A 14183-nucleotide genomic window follows, 5' to 3' on the forward strand; every position below is an offset into this window, starting at 1 on the left:
TGTATGTTTGAAAATTGCGGCTATTCGCTGGCAATCAATGTCAGTTATTATTAAAGAGTTGAGGAGTAGTTCAGTGTTTTTGTGTGCAAACACAAAAGACAGCATCCAGAATAAAGGCAGAAAATATATTTATCTATAAATAAACTGGCATTTGATTGAGGTTGAAGTATCACTGAAAATACAAGGGTTTAGTTTCACTTGCTCTTGTTAAAAAAAGAAAAAAAGAAAAAGAAGGGTGTAGTAGTCAGTCTTGGCTTGTTTTCCAGATCCGCTCCCTCCTGTTCCTGCAGTCTGAGAGGAACTGGTGGAGATGATGGGGGCTCACAGCTGAGATGTGGGGGCTCCCAGCGGCGTCCCAGAGCCGATCATTGTCTCCTCACACTTTCTAACTGGCCATTTCACAACATCCACACGGCGGAGAGAGGCGGCAGCAGCGGCAGGTCTGCCCTCAGGGCTTCTCTCTCCCCGACGTCCACCACAACGAACCATTTGGATTCATGAGGGCACTTAATCTATCATGATGTCTCCTTTCCGATCGACTGACAGTCAGAGAAGTTAGAGGCTGACGGCTGATCGGATCTGAGTCCGGCGGCTGTTCACATGAATCCCAACTGAGGAGCCGCGCTGTGACTCGGCTGCAGGTCGGACTTTCTTCGGTGGACATCATGAACACATCGGCAGATTTCACGCTCAGAAAACCACTGAGAGCGTTTGATTTCGGATTACTGTGACACACGGGACGTGCTCTCTCTGAAGTGGTTTTAAAAAAATAATTACACACACACACACATATATACATAGACAGATATTTTTGAAGGAGTCTGCTTCCTCTCGCTCCTGTTCGCTGTCCTCCGGGTTCCTGCAGGACTCCAGAGTCCAGAGAGCCCATGCAGCCGTCAAGGTTGGTTTGTTTTATTTGTTCTGGACCTACTTTGAATTGAAACCACTGTTATGTTGCGGTTATCTGCCAGATGAGTTATGTCAGGTTTTTTTGGGTTTTTTTTTTTTTGTCTGCTTGCTGGGTCTTCGCATCTCTAGAAAATTTTAATTTTCCAGCCGTGATTTCTGCTGAGACATTGAATCTATTTGCTGGTTGTCACACAAGAAAAATTGAAATTGTGAATGCAATTGACTATAAAAAAAAAAAAAAAAAGTCGGCTTGGCTGTATCAGCCCCACCGCGATATTTTCTTCATCATACTGTCAGCATTCATTATATTTCTCCCCGACAAAAAAAAAAAAAAAACCTGACCGAAGCGACTTTTTTCTGACTGGGAATAAAAAGGACGATATTCCTCCTCAGAGCAGCAGCAGGAGAAATGCGCCTGTCGGCTGTACAGTTTCACCCTTTAAATCCTAATTGTATAACAGCTGTAATTAGAGCAATAACCGAGCTGTCCATGGAGCTCAGATTTAATGACAGGTTTGGTTGTCCTAATGCCATGTGAGTTTGTGTCATGATTTGAGGTTTCTCTATCAGAGTCCAGAACAGGCGCCATCTGTCGGAGGGGAAAGATGGATTCTGAGTGACTGTCATGGACAGATGCTCAGAAATGTGGGCTGAAAAAAAAAAATAAAAAAATAGAAGCAACACTTCACCAATATATTACTTGTACTGCCTGCCATATCAAAATGTCAGAGATTGCGTCCTAATCCCTTTAACAGCAGCTCTGACAGCTGATAGCAGAGTTAAAGCAGCAGGCCATAAAAACCTGAATGGATTACACCTCCAGGATTTATGGACAGCTTTTATTGTTCCGTTATTATATGTCACCGTTACCTGTTGCAGCATGAGGGAGACGTGATCTATCTGATGCCTCCGCTGTTTCCGTGAAAATATTCCCTCCTGTATGAAGGGCTTGTGATTTCACTACATGGCCGTGTGGAGTCCTGCAGTTTTCAATTAAACAACTTATCAGACAGAAAAACTGGGGCCAGTAAGGCTGACTGACAGCTGCCATCCAGTAAGAAAAAGGTCTGATCCTACAGCCTGATCTAGAGTAAAAACACAATAGTAAGTAGTCTTACTACAGCCAATCATTCCTTTTATTGATTATTATTTGAGTCTATTTCATGGAAACGTCCACTACATGATGTCATGGTAAAATCTCTTCTTTTGTCCACCAGACAATGCAAACCCAATGACATTCAGCTTTATAGTAATGCAGAACGAAGACAAACAGTGAGTCTTTGCTTTGGACAGTGTATGGCATTTTTACTTGATAAATGACTAAACTGACTGAATTGATCATCAGAATAGCTGCACAGTTTTGCCTTGATCAACTACTGATGTAAACAGTAATTACAATGATGACATATTCCTGATGAGGACAAGGAATTATTAGGACTGAAGGACGGATGGCAGGCTTGTAATTCAACAATTCATTATCGACTGATAATGATCAAATCAGCATCACTAGACAAGTGTGTTTACATATCTAATACTTATTATGATGCTTAGCATCATAATTATGAGCTTGTTCCTTATAATGACTAACAGACTAAAACACAAACCAAATACTTAACAAAAAGAGAACAACATGTCTGCAAAGTCACTGCAACAGGTTAAAACATTTGGAGACATTCTGCACCATCTATTTTTCAGATATCACGCATACAGTTTTTCCACCAGCATTCAACTAACACCTGAATCAGGCACACATAAGGCATATCTACATGGGCACCTTTAAAGTGTTTTGACCACACATTGATTGTACATCCACACTACTTCAGCTAAAAGCTAAAAATATTCCACACATGATATATCAGCGCAGTTTATACCTGTTAGGTCCAGCCATTGAGCCCGATATCTTGGAGCAGGAAATCAGCCTACACAGGGCCACCCTTGTTGAAAACACGCATAGGCTCAGACCTTATTGTACATGAATGTATCCATCATCCACGAGAAGGACAGCAATTACAAAGACATTCATCGCTCCATGGAAAAATACTGTATAGCCAGCCTCAACCTGAGTACGCAGCCATCTATCTGCCAGTATTTTGGTTTAAATGGCAGTAAAAGCACCAGTAATGTGCCATTTGTACAACTGAAAAGCAATCAAAAGAGGGGGTATTAGGCCTTTTTGAGGAAGGGATCACTAGCTGCTTTTCCAGTGGCGGAAATGTATTCACACCATTTAAGGCAACCTGCAAAAGCGTTTTTTTTTTTACTGCATGTACATGTTTGCTTTCTTAAGTTAACAACTGTAAATAAGTGTTATCTGGAAAACACACAATTCAAACATGAGAATAGCTCTTGTGGTCATTGTCATTGCGCGGTTTAACCTGTGAATGTGTACTTTGGTTTTGACTTTGGTTACCCTGATGTGCTCTTTGGGTGGTTAAAATTACAAAAAGGCATTATATTTTGTGATTTGTCTCAAAATTAATCTCATTTAACACCAATGGATTAATTTACTTCATTACAGACATAATTACCATCATTACTACACATAATGGTACCTTAAATGCTTATTTTAGTATTACTTTGACTTAATATCCTTGAATGCAGCATTTTTTTCCCCTAATTGCTACAGTCATGTCTCTGTCTGCAATCTAGGTGTGAATTATTTTCATGTCAAGATAAAGGGATGTAAGATTTCATTATCCTGCCTTTTAAGTTATCCCTCCAAAGCCTTTATGAATGAATGGCCGTTCATTACTTTCCCAGAGAGATATTACTGTTTGATTTGACAGGTTATGATTTGGAGGTTAGAACCAACTTCCTTCTTTTCACACCTACCTGACAGCATGTCTGATAGTATGAGCGGTAAACCTGAAGCTATTAGTTCATGTTCAACTTGGCAATCAAAAAAAGAATAAATGACAACTATTAAGGCAACTGACACTTTCCACCTTTTGTCACTCATAAATGTCAGCTGTTTGCTTTTTCCACCATTTAATGCGAGGATTGGATGGAAAAACTTGTCTTTGTCACACTCTGGGCTTTGGGCTTGTTGACTTTTCCTGGTCAACTTGGACTTTGGAAAACTTACAGACTAAAAAAGGAAAACAAAACTGGAAGAATCATTGATGGTGATACTAATGATTAGCGGCAGGAACCTTCAACATAGCTGCAAAGACGTGCTTAATTTTTCCATCGAGGCCATTTGCAGTGGGTGAGACGCTTACACCAAACACCAACGATGATTGTGTTTAAATCGTCAAATTGAGATTTTTTTTTAATGATCATTGTGTTTGTTTGTCCACATTCAGCCTGAGATGGTGGCCATGGTTTGGGAGCTCCATTATGATCGGTAACACCATCATGTGGATTTGAATACGAGTTTGGCTGCACAGCACAACTCAGCCTGTGGGCTCTTTGAAAAGAGTTTCTGGCACCTCATCGGTTTTAAGGAATTAATGGAGCAGAGAAGCTGGTAGCTGAAGCTCAGTGTTTCCCTGTCTGAATCCACCCTGACGTTAGCGTTGGGATCTCTGCAGCAAATCCAAACTTTCTTTTTGTTTTTAATGGCGCTGTGCACAAACACATGGTGGGTCGTGAAGACTCGGCCGTCGTCGAACAAGTCTGCACATTGAGATGTAACATGAAACTTTCATGGTGGTGGTGGGGGGGAGGTTGGTGGTGTAAGGGCACAACGAGTAGCCGTGATTGGCTCGGTGTTTTCTGGGCCACAGGGGCTGCACCTCCCCGGCACTCCCCTAAAAGGAAGGCAGGCGGCCCCGCTGCGCTCAGCCGACGGCCCCGCTCTCACTGCTAGCTAGCTAGCTCGGCTGGAGCCGCGGAGTCAACTCTCGCGCCGACTCACAAACACAAAGAAGAAAAAAAACACAACCAAAAACAAAATACATTAAAAGCACAAACGCCTTACCTGGCGGCGATGGTAGGACGAGGGAGACTTGTTTGCGGACTTGTTTGAGTTCGTCCTCGGACTAACCGGCTGTATCTCTCTCACTGTGCCCTTCCTTGATGCGGTCTGAGCAGGGAGAGGAGCGAAGTGCGACCCCGAGCTGGATGGATGGTTATGGGGAAAAGAGGAAGACCCTCGGCGCTTGAAGTGTGCAGAGTCCTGGCTGTGTTTCTCTCACTCTTCCCTTCCGGTAAGAAAACACCTATATATATATATTTAAAAAAAAAAAGAAATCAATACAGTAAAATGTAAATCAGATCTCTAATCGGTGTGTTTGGTATCGTAGAAGTTGAAGCCAGTTCAGCTCCTGTTCAGGTTGGACGGCGAAGTTTCCAGCTCCGTAATATAAGATTCAGCTTCAGCTACTCACTTTCTGAGACGCATTTAAGATCAGTTTTTTTTATGTGCACGATTAAGTGATATTTATAATCCAACGTTATTAACCGGTTGGAAATACATCAACCGAAATGGCAAAAAAAAAAAAAGATTGAAAGAAAACGTGTTAGATTACAATGAGATGTGTTGAGTTGTGTTGCGGTGGAAAAAGTTTTGGAGTTTGGAAAATGTGACAGACTGCCTACTCATTCCGGTGGATTCAGACAGTTTCTGTGATGTTTCTGAATGTGAAGTGTCTTTTTTTTTCTTTTAGCAGAGAAAGTCAAAGCAACACAACAGTGGAGCTGTTGTTTTGTTTGGGGGATGGGGCTCGTCTTATTATTTCACGTTGGCTGCTTGAAAGTTTTCCTCCATCCTTTAGTTTGGCCAGGCGATGATGTTTTAATTATGACCAGTGAGACTTAAAGAAAACCACATTTGGACAGATCATGGTGGTTTTGAGTATAACTGTGGAAATGTTTTAAAGTCTATAATAATTTAATATATGTGTGTATATTTATTAATTAATTTATTTTTAACTTGTGAAGGGGGAAAAAAAAAACAAGACTATTTCACTGCAGATGTAACACTGTTTTGGCACTGCACCATTATATAAGGGAACCACATTCGTGTCTTAATCTGCTTGTAATTTGACATTAACGTGGCTGCAGTGGGTCACTTTTTGCAGTGTAGACACCTCATTCACTTGCCTTGCGTTTGCCAAACCCTTATCAGTTTCCCTCTTCAAGTCACTCACCATCAAACACCAAGGTGATAATGTAGCGATACCCGAGATCGAGATACGTTTATTGCCATCTATCAAATGGGTGGGAAAAGGAGAGGTGGTGGTGATGGTGGCGGAGAGGGGGGGTTGCTGAGAGCTGCGGTGAAGCTTTGTGGAAGGATATTGTTTAAAGTGTGACTTCAAAGTGTTGATGTTGCCTCCCTCCCCTCCCAGACACACATGGAGAAACTTCTCACAGCCTTCTCATTCAAATAAATGGCCTATTAGTCAAAGATAATGCTAGTCAAACAGGGTGTCGCAACAGGGCATCCTGGGAAATATTTGAAGAACATTTGTGTAAAGAGTTGGCCGGATGCGACATTAAAGCTTGGGACAACAATCTGCAGTCAAATAGTGTTCATTATCGCTGAAGGTGTAGATTAGGATCCCAAATGTTTTTTTTATTTGTACATAAACCAAAAGCCACTGTGTGTGTGAAAGGGAAGTACCACTCTCCACAGTAAACTGAGAGATTTCCTTATATCAAGTTGACCTGAGGGAAGTTTCAGGCCGGCAAATTTTTTGACCGGATGCAAACTAATGAAAAACTTACAGCATGTGGCAAAAGAGAATGATTACTATTTTTCCATTTTAAGAAAAGTGTTTGGTTGAATGTAAAGTATGTAAGAAAAGTGAGACACACCTTTTTAAAGAGAAAATAAAATGGCTCTGCAACCATTAGACATTAAATGATATTCTTGATTGGATAATTGCTCAGTTAAGTCATAAGCGCTTTCATGATTAGCTTCATCAATAGCATCCCAAGTGTATTTACAGGTTAATCTGTGGGCTTGTTGGTATTGTGGCAGCCCAAGTTTTTTTTTCCTTCCCCCACCCTTTGTTCAATCGTTCTCTTGTTCCTCCCTGACAGTGACTCTGCAGTGCAAGATCCTCAAGTGTAACTCAGAATTTTGGGCTTCCACCTCAAACTCTGGACCGGAGGAGGAGTTTTGCACAGCGCTGCGAGCGTACAACAGCTGCGTACGCCGGACCGCACGCACCTGCAGGGGTGACCTGGCGTACCACTCTGCCCAGCATGGCATAGAGGACCTAATGAGCCAACACAACTGTTCCAAGGAGGGGCCGACATCCCAACCACGTGCACGGACCCCACTTCCTCCTCCACCCCCTCCGCTCCTGCCTGACAGCCAGGAACGCTCCGATGGTCCGGAAGTGTGCCACTATGAGCGCAGCCTTCCACGCAATACATCGCCTCCCAATTACACCCACTGTGGGTTCTTCGGAGACCCGCACCTCCGAACGTTTGGAGATGACTTTCAGACATGTAAGGTAGAAGGAGCCTGGCCGCTCATCCACAACAAATACCTGTCTGTCCAGGTGACCAACACTCCTGTGGTGCCAGGGTCTTTGGCCACTGCCACGAGCAAGGTGGGGATCTTTTGTGTTTACCCTGCATGCATATTTTGTGTTGTGTGTTTACGTGCGCATAGGACAATAATAAAGGCTATTCGCAAAATAATTTTTTGATCAATCCAACCAGCTGTTACTTTCTAAAAACCAAAATGATCCACTGGTAATTTTCAGATTTTTGTCTGAATTATGGTGCAAAAGCCAAACATTTTCAAATCATTCCAAAAGAAGATACAAATGTCAGTACACTTTGACATTTGTGGACCTCAAAATGACATTTACAGTCAGCCAAAGAAATGATCATGGGAAATATGAATCACACACTCTTTTCATCACTGCATTCAAGAAAACATTCTATAACAGCAGCGATGCTCAATTACTTAAATAGAACTACCTGTTCTTCCCCCATCTCCCATTATTATCTGTGAATACAAGAAGAAAACCCTGAAATGTTTTCAGACCGAACCATTAAAAAGTAAAAGAAAAAAATTAAAATAAAAATCTATGAAATAATTAATGAAAATAATCTTTCGATGGTGTCAAAGCTGTAATAATAATTTAAAACCATCATTGTTTTCAGTTTTAAAGTCAGTGCCTACAGCTGAACATTAAGATGTTCATATTTTTGTATGTGTGAGTCACTTTCATGTGGTTAGGCAGTGAAGGCTGCTGTCTGGCCAGTTTTCTGTCTGTGGACTCTGGTTTGTGTTTGGATGAGTTCCACAACGACAGATGAAGAAGCCCAGCGCAATTGTTGAGCCCTTGATAAGCTTTAGAAATAATATGTTGGTATTATAACAGCAGTAATGTGTTGAAAACATTGGGCTCCATTTTCACTGTGCACTGCTCCTGCTGATGTTTGGTCTACTCAGAGTAAATCCATTTTGAGCCCAGTAAAATGTTGTGTCTGCACAGAACTGTAGATATTGTCTTTTATATTATGGGATTTTTTTTTTTTCATAGGTTTATCAGCAGTGCATATCTTATTTTAGTTGTTTAGTTCAATGATATATTGGTTAGTTTGCGTGGCTGTCTCCCAAAAATGGTTTTCATTAGAACTGGTGGTCTATAACAAAGAAGTCGGAGTATTTGTTGGCAAATTCACCCAGAGTTGGTCCAGTTTTGTCAAAGTTTTGACAGCAGTGATTATGGATCTTAGTCACTTTTATTGTAACTTTAGTCTGAGGCATAAGGGGACTTTGTCCTTAATCACATTTGTATAAACTATAATTTTCTGTAATCAAGTTTTCGTAATGATGCTCTATTAAGCATTCTTTTTTTTTCTAGCTATTAAAGTAATGGCATTTTTATAGTGCTGTTCTTGGAAGCAAATGAGAGAGCTTTTTTAAGATCTTGATTCTGGACAAAGGGAAAACAAGGCAGCAGCCAATGCCACCTGTGCAAACAAGGCCCTTCTGGTAAAAGATCTGCGTTTGCATAGCTCTGTGTTGGTACATTGCTGTCGCTACAGCAAATAAAACTGGCTGCGTGCTTCCATCTTCCTTCTGATGGAGGGATAAGAGTCATTTTCCTGTGATTGTTTTCATTAAAAGCTTAAGAAATTAAACAGGGGAAAAAAAAAAGGTTGCTGTAGGTGGGAAACGTTAGCTCATGGTAAGGGGAGCAGAGACAGACCTGGTGCAACAGATGAATTTAGCATTCTGTCGAACTTCCCTTTGTCTTCTGTCCCAACTGAGCAGACATCACAGTCCTCAGACTGTACTGTCACCTCTCTGACAAAGCCTCATTGGTGTCCTGATGAAACCAAGCTTGCCGAGGCCTGACCGGTCGCACCTAATTAGCTGCAGAGTATATCGCTCCGTCCTGGCTTCATGCCACTCCCTGGAGCATAGTTCTGGGGTTCACAGGCAGGTTTTTCACTGCAATGAATGGATCGTCTTTGTGTCTGCAAACTGAGGCCTGATTTTACATGGCGGAGACTCATGTTTTTTGAGGGCGTTTACCTTGGCCTCCCCCATGTTGAGCCAATGCTGAAATGTGAGACTTAAGTGGGGTAGATGGCACATATTGCACAAACCTGTGCTTAATGCAAAAGTATAAGCTAGTTCCGTTCCAAAGCTGATGCAGTTACTGCAGTTTCCTACGACTCTGTATGTGGGCAGACAAATACATGCATGCCTATCTGAGGAGCTCGAAGTCAGAGATAATCGCAGTGGCACAATTTGACATTTGACATTTCTTGCTGTCTGTCATCCTGCAGCTGACAATCATCTTCAAGAATTTCCAAGAATGTGTGGAGCAGAAGATGTACCACGCAGAGACGGATGAACTGCCAGCTGCGTTTGCAGACGGCTCTAAGAATGGAGGGGACCGGCATGGAGCGAACACCCTGCGCGTGGTGGAGAAGGTTCCTGGGCAGCATGTGGAGATTCAGGCCAGGTACATCGGAACGACCATAGTGGTGCGGCAGGTAGGCCGCTACCTGACCTTTGCCGTGCGGATGCCAGAGGAAGTCGTGAACTCTGTGGAAGAAGGTGACAACCAGGACTTGTACTTGTGTCTTCACGGATGCCCGGCCAACCAACGCATCGATTTCAGGAACTTCAGGGCTCGAGCAGCAGAGGCCCACGGCCCAGGGAGGGCCAGGAGCGGCGCGGGGGCGCACGGCTTTACCTACCAGTCCGCAAAGGCCAAGTGCAAGGAGCGACTCCCGGTGGAGGATCTGTACTTTCAGTCCTGTGTGTTTGATCTCCTCTCCTCTGGAGACATCAATTTCACCATGGCAGCCTATTATGCATTTGAGGATGTAAAAATGCTCCATTCAAACAGCAACAGATACCACATCTTTGAAAAGGATGCTTTTATGAGTAATGCAGCACAGAAGGGCAAAGATTTACTTTGTCTCTTCTTCATCAACCTCCTAGCTGTCTTATTGTGGCTTGAGTGCTGCACTGTTCATCTATAGTCCCTCCACAACAATATCCTCATGGTGTATCTGTCAGTGAGTGTTAGAGTACCATCGCTGTGTCATACACTGGCTCCTCTCTTCTGCTCCGGTTCTGTGGGGAGACCTGGGGCTGGCCACTAGGGTCATCCCAGCCCCAAGTCTCATTTTAGTTGTATTGTCATGTCTTGAATTTAGTCTAATGACAAGGGAGTCCAGCTATCATCACGTGCATTTATCTGCTTCATAGGACTGGTCTTTGAAGAGAGCAGTGGTGAGAGAGCCCACCTAGCCCAGAGCTCAGGATATCCACCTGGGATTAAATCCTGCATTCTCACCAAGGTTGCATGCCTCTGAGAAGCTGGACAAGATGATCTTTTGCAGAAAGAGGGGTTTGCTGATCCTCCCTCCCCTGATCCCCTCATTGGTGCCAAGCCAGTGAAGCTCTCTGTGGCTCATGTGGTGAAGCAAGAGGACCTGACAGGGGCTTTTGTTAACCTAAGGCCAAAAGCAGCTCTATGTTTGATTAGTTTCCAGCTTTGGAAAAGCCTGAGCCTTGTGGAGGAAGCACTCAGCCAAAAGGATGTCAGAGCAATGTCTCCAGTTGTCTGCTGTGGAGATTAATGGGTCATATTGTTCGGTTATGTGTGCGTGCGTGTTTTGATGTGCGAGCGTATTAGTACAATATGTGTACAGAATCCGCCGTCTGTGGTTCATTTCATGTGTTCACGGGCGCAGGAGTCTTCCCAGAAATTAGATAACAAACTTCCAGTGATAGAAATTCATCCTGTGTCTCTTTGTTGCGCCCAGATTTTCTGAAACGGAGAGGATGAGGCACTCCAGTCTGTTCAAACGGACTCAATCAGCCAAGTAGCAAATCCCAAAAGGGACCTGATAAGAAATTATCTCTTTTCATCTGTGCATCACTACCAGCCATAGAGCCTTTCCCTCCATTGTTCGAGCTAATGTGTTGATCACACAGTGTTTTGTATTGTACGTCTGTAATGTGAATGTAGCTACAAAGAAAGCAAAAGAACAAACTAAGTTAAGGGCACTTGAAGCGTTTACACAATGTATATCAACCAATCAAAACTCTGACACCTCTTCGAGATATTTGTGACTTAACCTCTCCATGCTAAGTAACAGTGGTATAGATACTGTGGTGTTGATGTAAAGATGTCAGTTTAGCGTTTTCTACAGTTCCGCTACGCTGACCTGACCGTGGCGTTTTGACTAAATGATAAGCATATGTCTGTAAACGTGATTTCATGGCTTAAGTTGTTGCCAAAGAACAAGCCCTTGTGCCAACATTTCCTCAACAACTGAATTTTCAAATTTTCATCGTTCAGTCTTTAACTGTTCACATTGAAATGGGGGGGGGGTTCGTAATTGTATATAACTTGTTTGTGGGTGAAATTTGCGGTACGCAGAAAAATGACAGGAGCACGCACTGTAAAAGCTGCAGTTGGTTCGGTTTTTGCAGATTTTTTTTTTTTTTCTTTAAAGGCTTTTGTGGGTTTCATGATAAAGTCTGGCTCTCAGTTACAGCTACAGTATCTGTTTATGTGTAAGTCATCCCCGTAGATACTGTTGCTACAGTTTGGTCATTTATCCTTTACACTGAAGTATTTGGCAGGCCTTACTACTGCTATTTGGAATATGTATTGGTGTAGTTTGACAGCAACAACAAAAAAAAAAAAAAAAAAAAAAAAAAAAAAAGTCATACAAATAAATGATTGTAACGTTGAATCTTGTGTTAATAGATGTAATTTGTATTGTGAGTTTTACAGTATATGGTTCTACATGTGTAATGTGAGATTGTACATATGTTTTGTGAGTTTAAATTTGTATATTACCAGTTGTGTTTTGAATTTATCACTCCAGTTTTTGTACATCAGATGATTTGGTGAATGTGAACCTTTTTTTTTTTTTTTTGGTTGTTTGAAAAGGGATTTTTTTTCCAAAGACATGAACGCCACAGAACAGAGTAAACAAAAAAGAAAAACAAAAAAGAAAAACAAAAAAAAAAAAAAAAACAAGAAACAGCTCTCAAAAACACTACACAGAAATTTTGGTTGCTTTTGTTCACTTGATCATAGATGAAGTAAAATACCCTGAATGCAGCGCTCTTATCTAGAAAATAGGGAATATACAATGTGTTCTGAGGCGTTCATGTTTTTGAGTTTAAAGCACTTTATGTTTTCTCTTTTGTTTAGCTCTTATTTTGTCTGAAGCTCTGTCAGGCTTGTAATGGTTAAAAAGAATTAAAAGAAAAAAAATAAATAAATAAAAAATGCTGAATGGTATTTGCCAGAAAGCTCAAACTGTGTTTGTATGTAAAGCAAATATGGTGCCACACACCAGCTGTTTATAATGTAAATTATTTATTGAATAAAAGAAAATGTCTTGTTAATGAGCTGCCCTCTTGTCTCATTTGCTGTTTAGTCTGAGAATCCTTCTTTCCAAAATAATGTCAATTTTTTTTGCCACAATTTGCATTTGGCCTGGTGTTTGACTGCCCCCTACTGTAAAGAGTCAGAGTTAAGAGCTTTGTTTCTAGGAAAATTAAATCAACTTTAAATCTTTAACTTATACATTTGCAAGTGATAACATTAATATTGCTATGACTGTTTTGATTTTTTTTTTTTTATACATGTATATGAAAAATAAAATCAATTTCACAAGAACATCTGAACTTCAGTGCCTTTAACAAAGTGTTTTGCCTTCTAAAGATAATATGCAATGGGTTTAAGTTTCCGGCAGATGTTTGGCTGGATCTTTAACGTTACCATTTGTCAGACTCATCAGTTCAGTCCTGATACACTTGAATTAGACATCCTTAAGGTTTTTGATGAGTTTCGTGTTGGAACTCGGAGCTGTGTCTAAGACTTAAATCTTCACTTTCTTGCTGCTGATTTGATGTCCTGAATAATTTGAAGTAAAAATTTAGTTTCTCTGTCCATTTCCGTAAAGCGTGCCTTTCCAGCTTCGTGTCCACCTCGTCCTGTTTGAGATGCATTATCGAAAATCATACAAATTTATGTGCTTTGGTGCATTGTAGATTTCAAAAGGAACATTTACATACAGAGATATTCTTCCTACATTTGTGTTCAATGTGATGTTTGATGTGTGATTCATAGAAGTCTGTTTTGAGTTATGGAGGAATGTTTGAAGTGAGAAACAATTGTTTGCTAAGCAAATGTCAAGATATTTCAATAACAACTTTCTACAGACTGCACTCACATTTGAAGATGGTAAATTGTAAACGTGGTCAGCAACAATACAGAGACAGTTATTGATTGGTATCCTACCAAGACTCCACCACCTTCGGTCGGGACTGTTGGCCCCACGATCCTGCAGTTCATCCTGTTGGTGTAAGTTTTCATCTGTCCAGCTCTGGTCAGCGTCACACAGTCAGTCTGTGACGTGGTCTGGCCTCCCTCAGCCACCAGGTGAATAAACTCTGCAGAGCTGTTGTGTGTGAAAAACCCAGGAGATCAGCCTTTTGAAAATCTCAACCAGCCTGTCTGGCAACCGCACGCATGTGGCAGTCAAAGTCAATTTGTGATTGCGCTTTAAAAAAAAAAAAAATCACCAGTTCTGATCTCAACAAATAACTGATGCCTGGCCTGTCTCAGCGGGACTTTATGAACTGCTCTGCTGCCACGTGGTTGGCTGATTAGATAATAAGGAACAGGCAGGTGCACAGGTGTCTCTGCTCTCAATCTGTTTCCTCACTGTCTTTCACACTCGCCTTAGATCCTTGTGACACACATCTGGCTTCAATGTGCTGACCTAAAACTAACAATGCAGATGTGGTTAATGTCGTCATCATCCGGAGGAATCACAATAACACGTTTAAATCTGACTACTCCTGC

General features: G+C 41.6%; 1 protein-coding gene across 1 annotated transcript; it reads left to right on the forward strand.

The window, feature by feature from the left end:
* The first annotated feature begins 292 nt into the window (after positions 1-292).
* rgma (repulsive guidance molecule BMP co-receptor a) lies at positions 293-12622 on the forward strand. The gene is made up of 4 exons (XM_029523645.1): positions 293-901; positions 4945-5060; positions 6901-7418; positions 9622-12622. The coding sequence occupies exons 1-4, from the start codon at positions 888-890 to the stop codon at positions 10324-10326; spliced, it is 1353 nt and encodes a 450-aa protein (XP_029379505.1). The 5' UTR covers positions 293-887; the 3' UTR covers positions 10327-12622.
* The last annotated feature ends 1561 nt before the right edge of the window (positions 12623-14183 follow it).

This window comes from Echeneis naucrates, chromosome 16, assembly GCF_900963305.1.
Source record: "Echeneis naucrates chromosome 16, fEcheNa1.1, whole genome shotgun sequence".
Classification (NCBI taxonomy): domain Eukaryota; kingdom Metazoa; phylum Chordata; class Actinopteri; order Carangiformes; family Echeneidae; genus Echeneis; species Echeneis naucrates.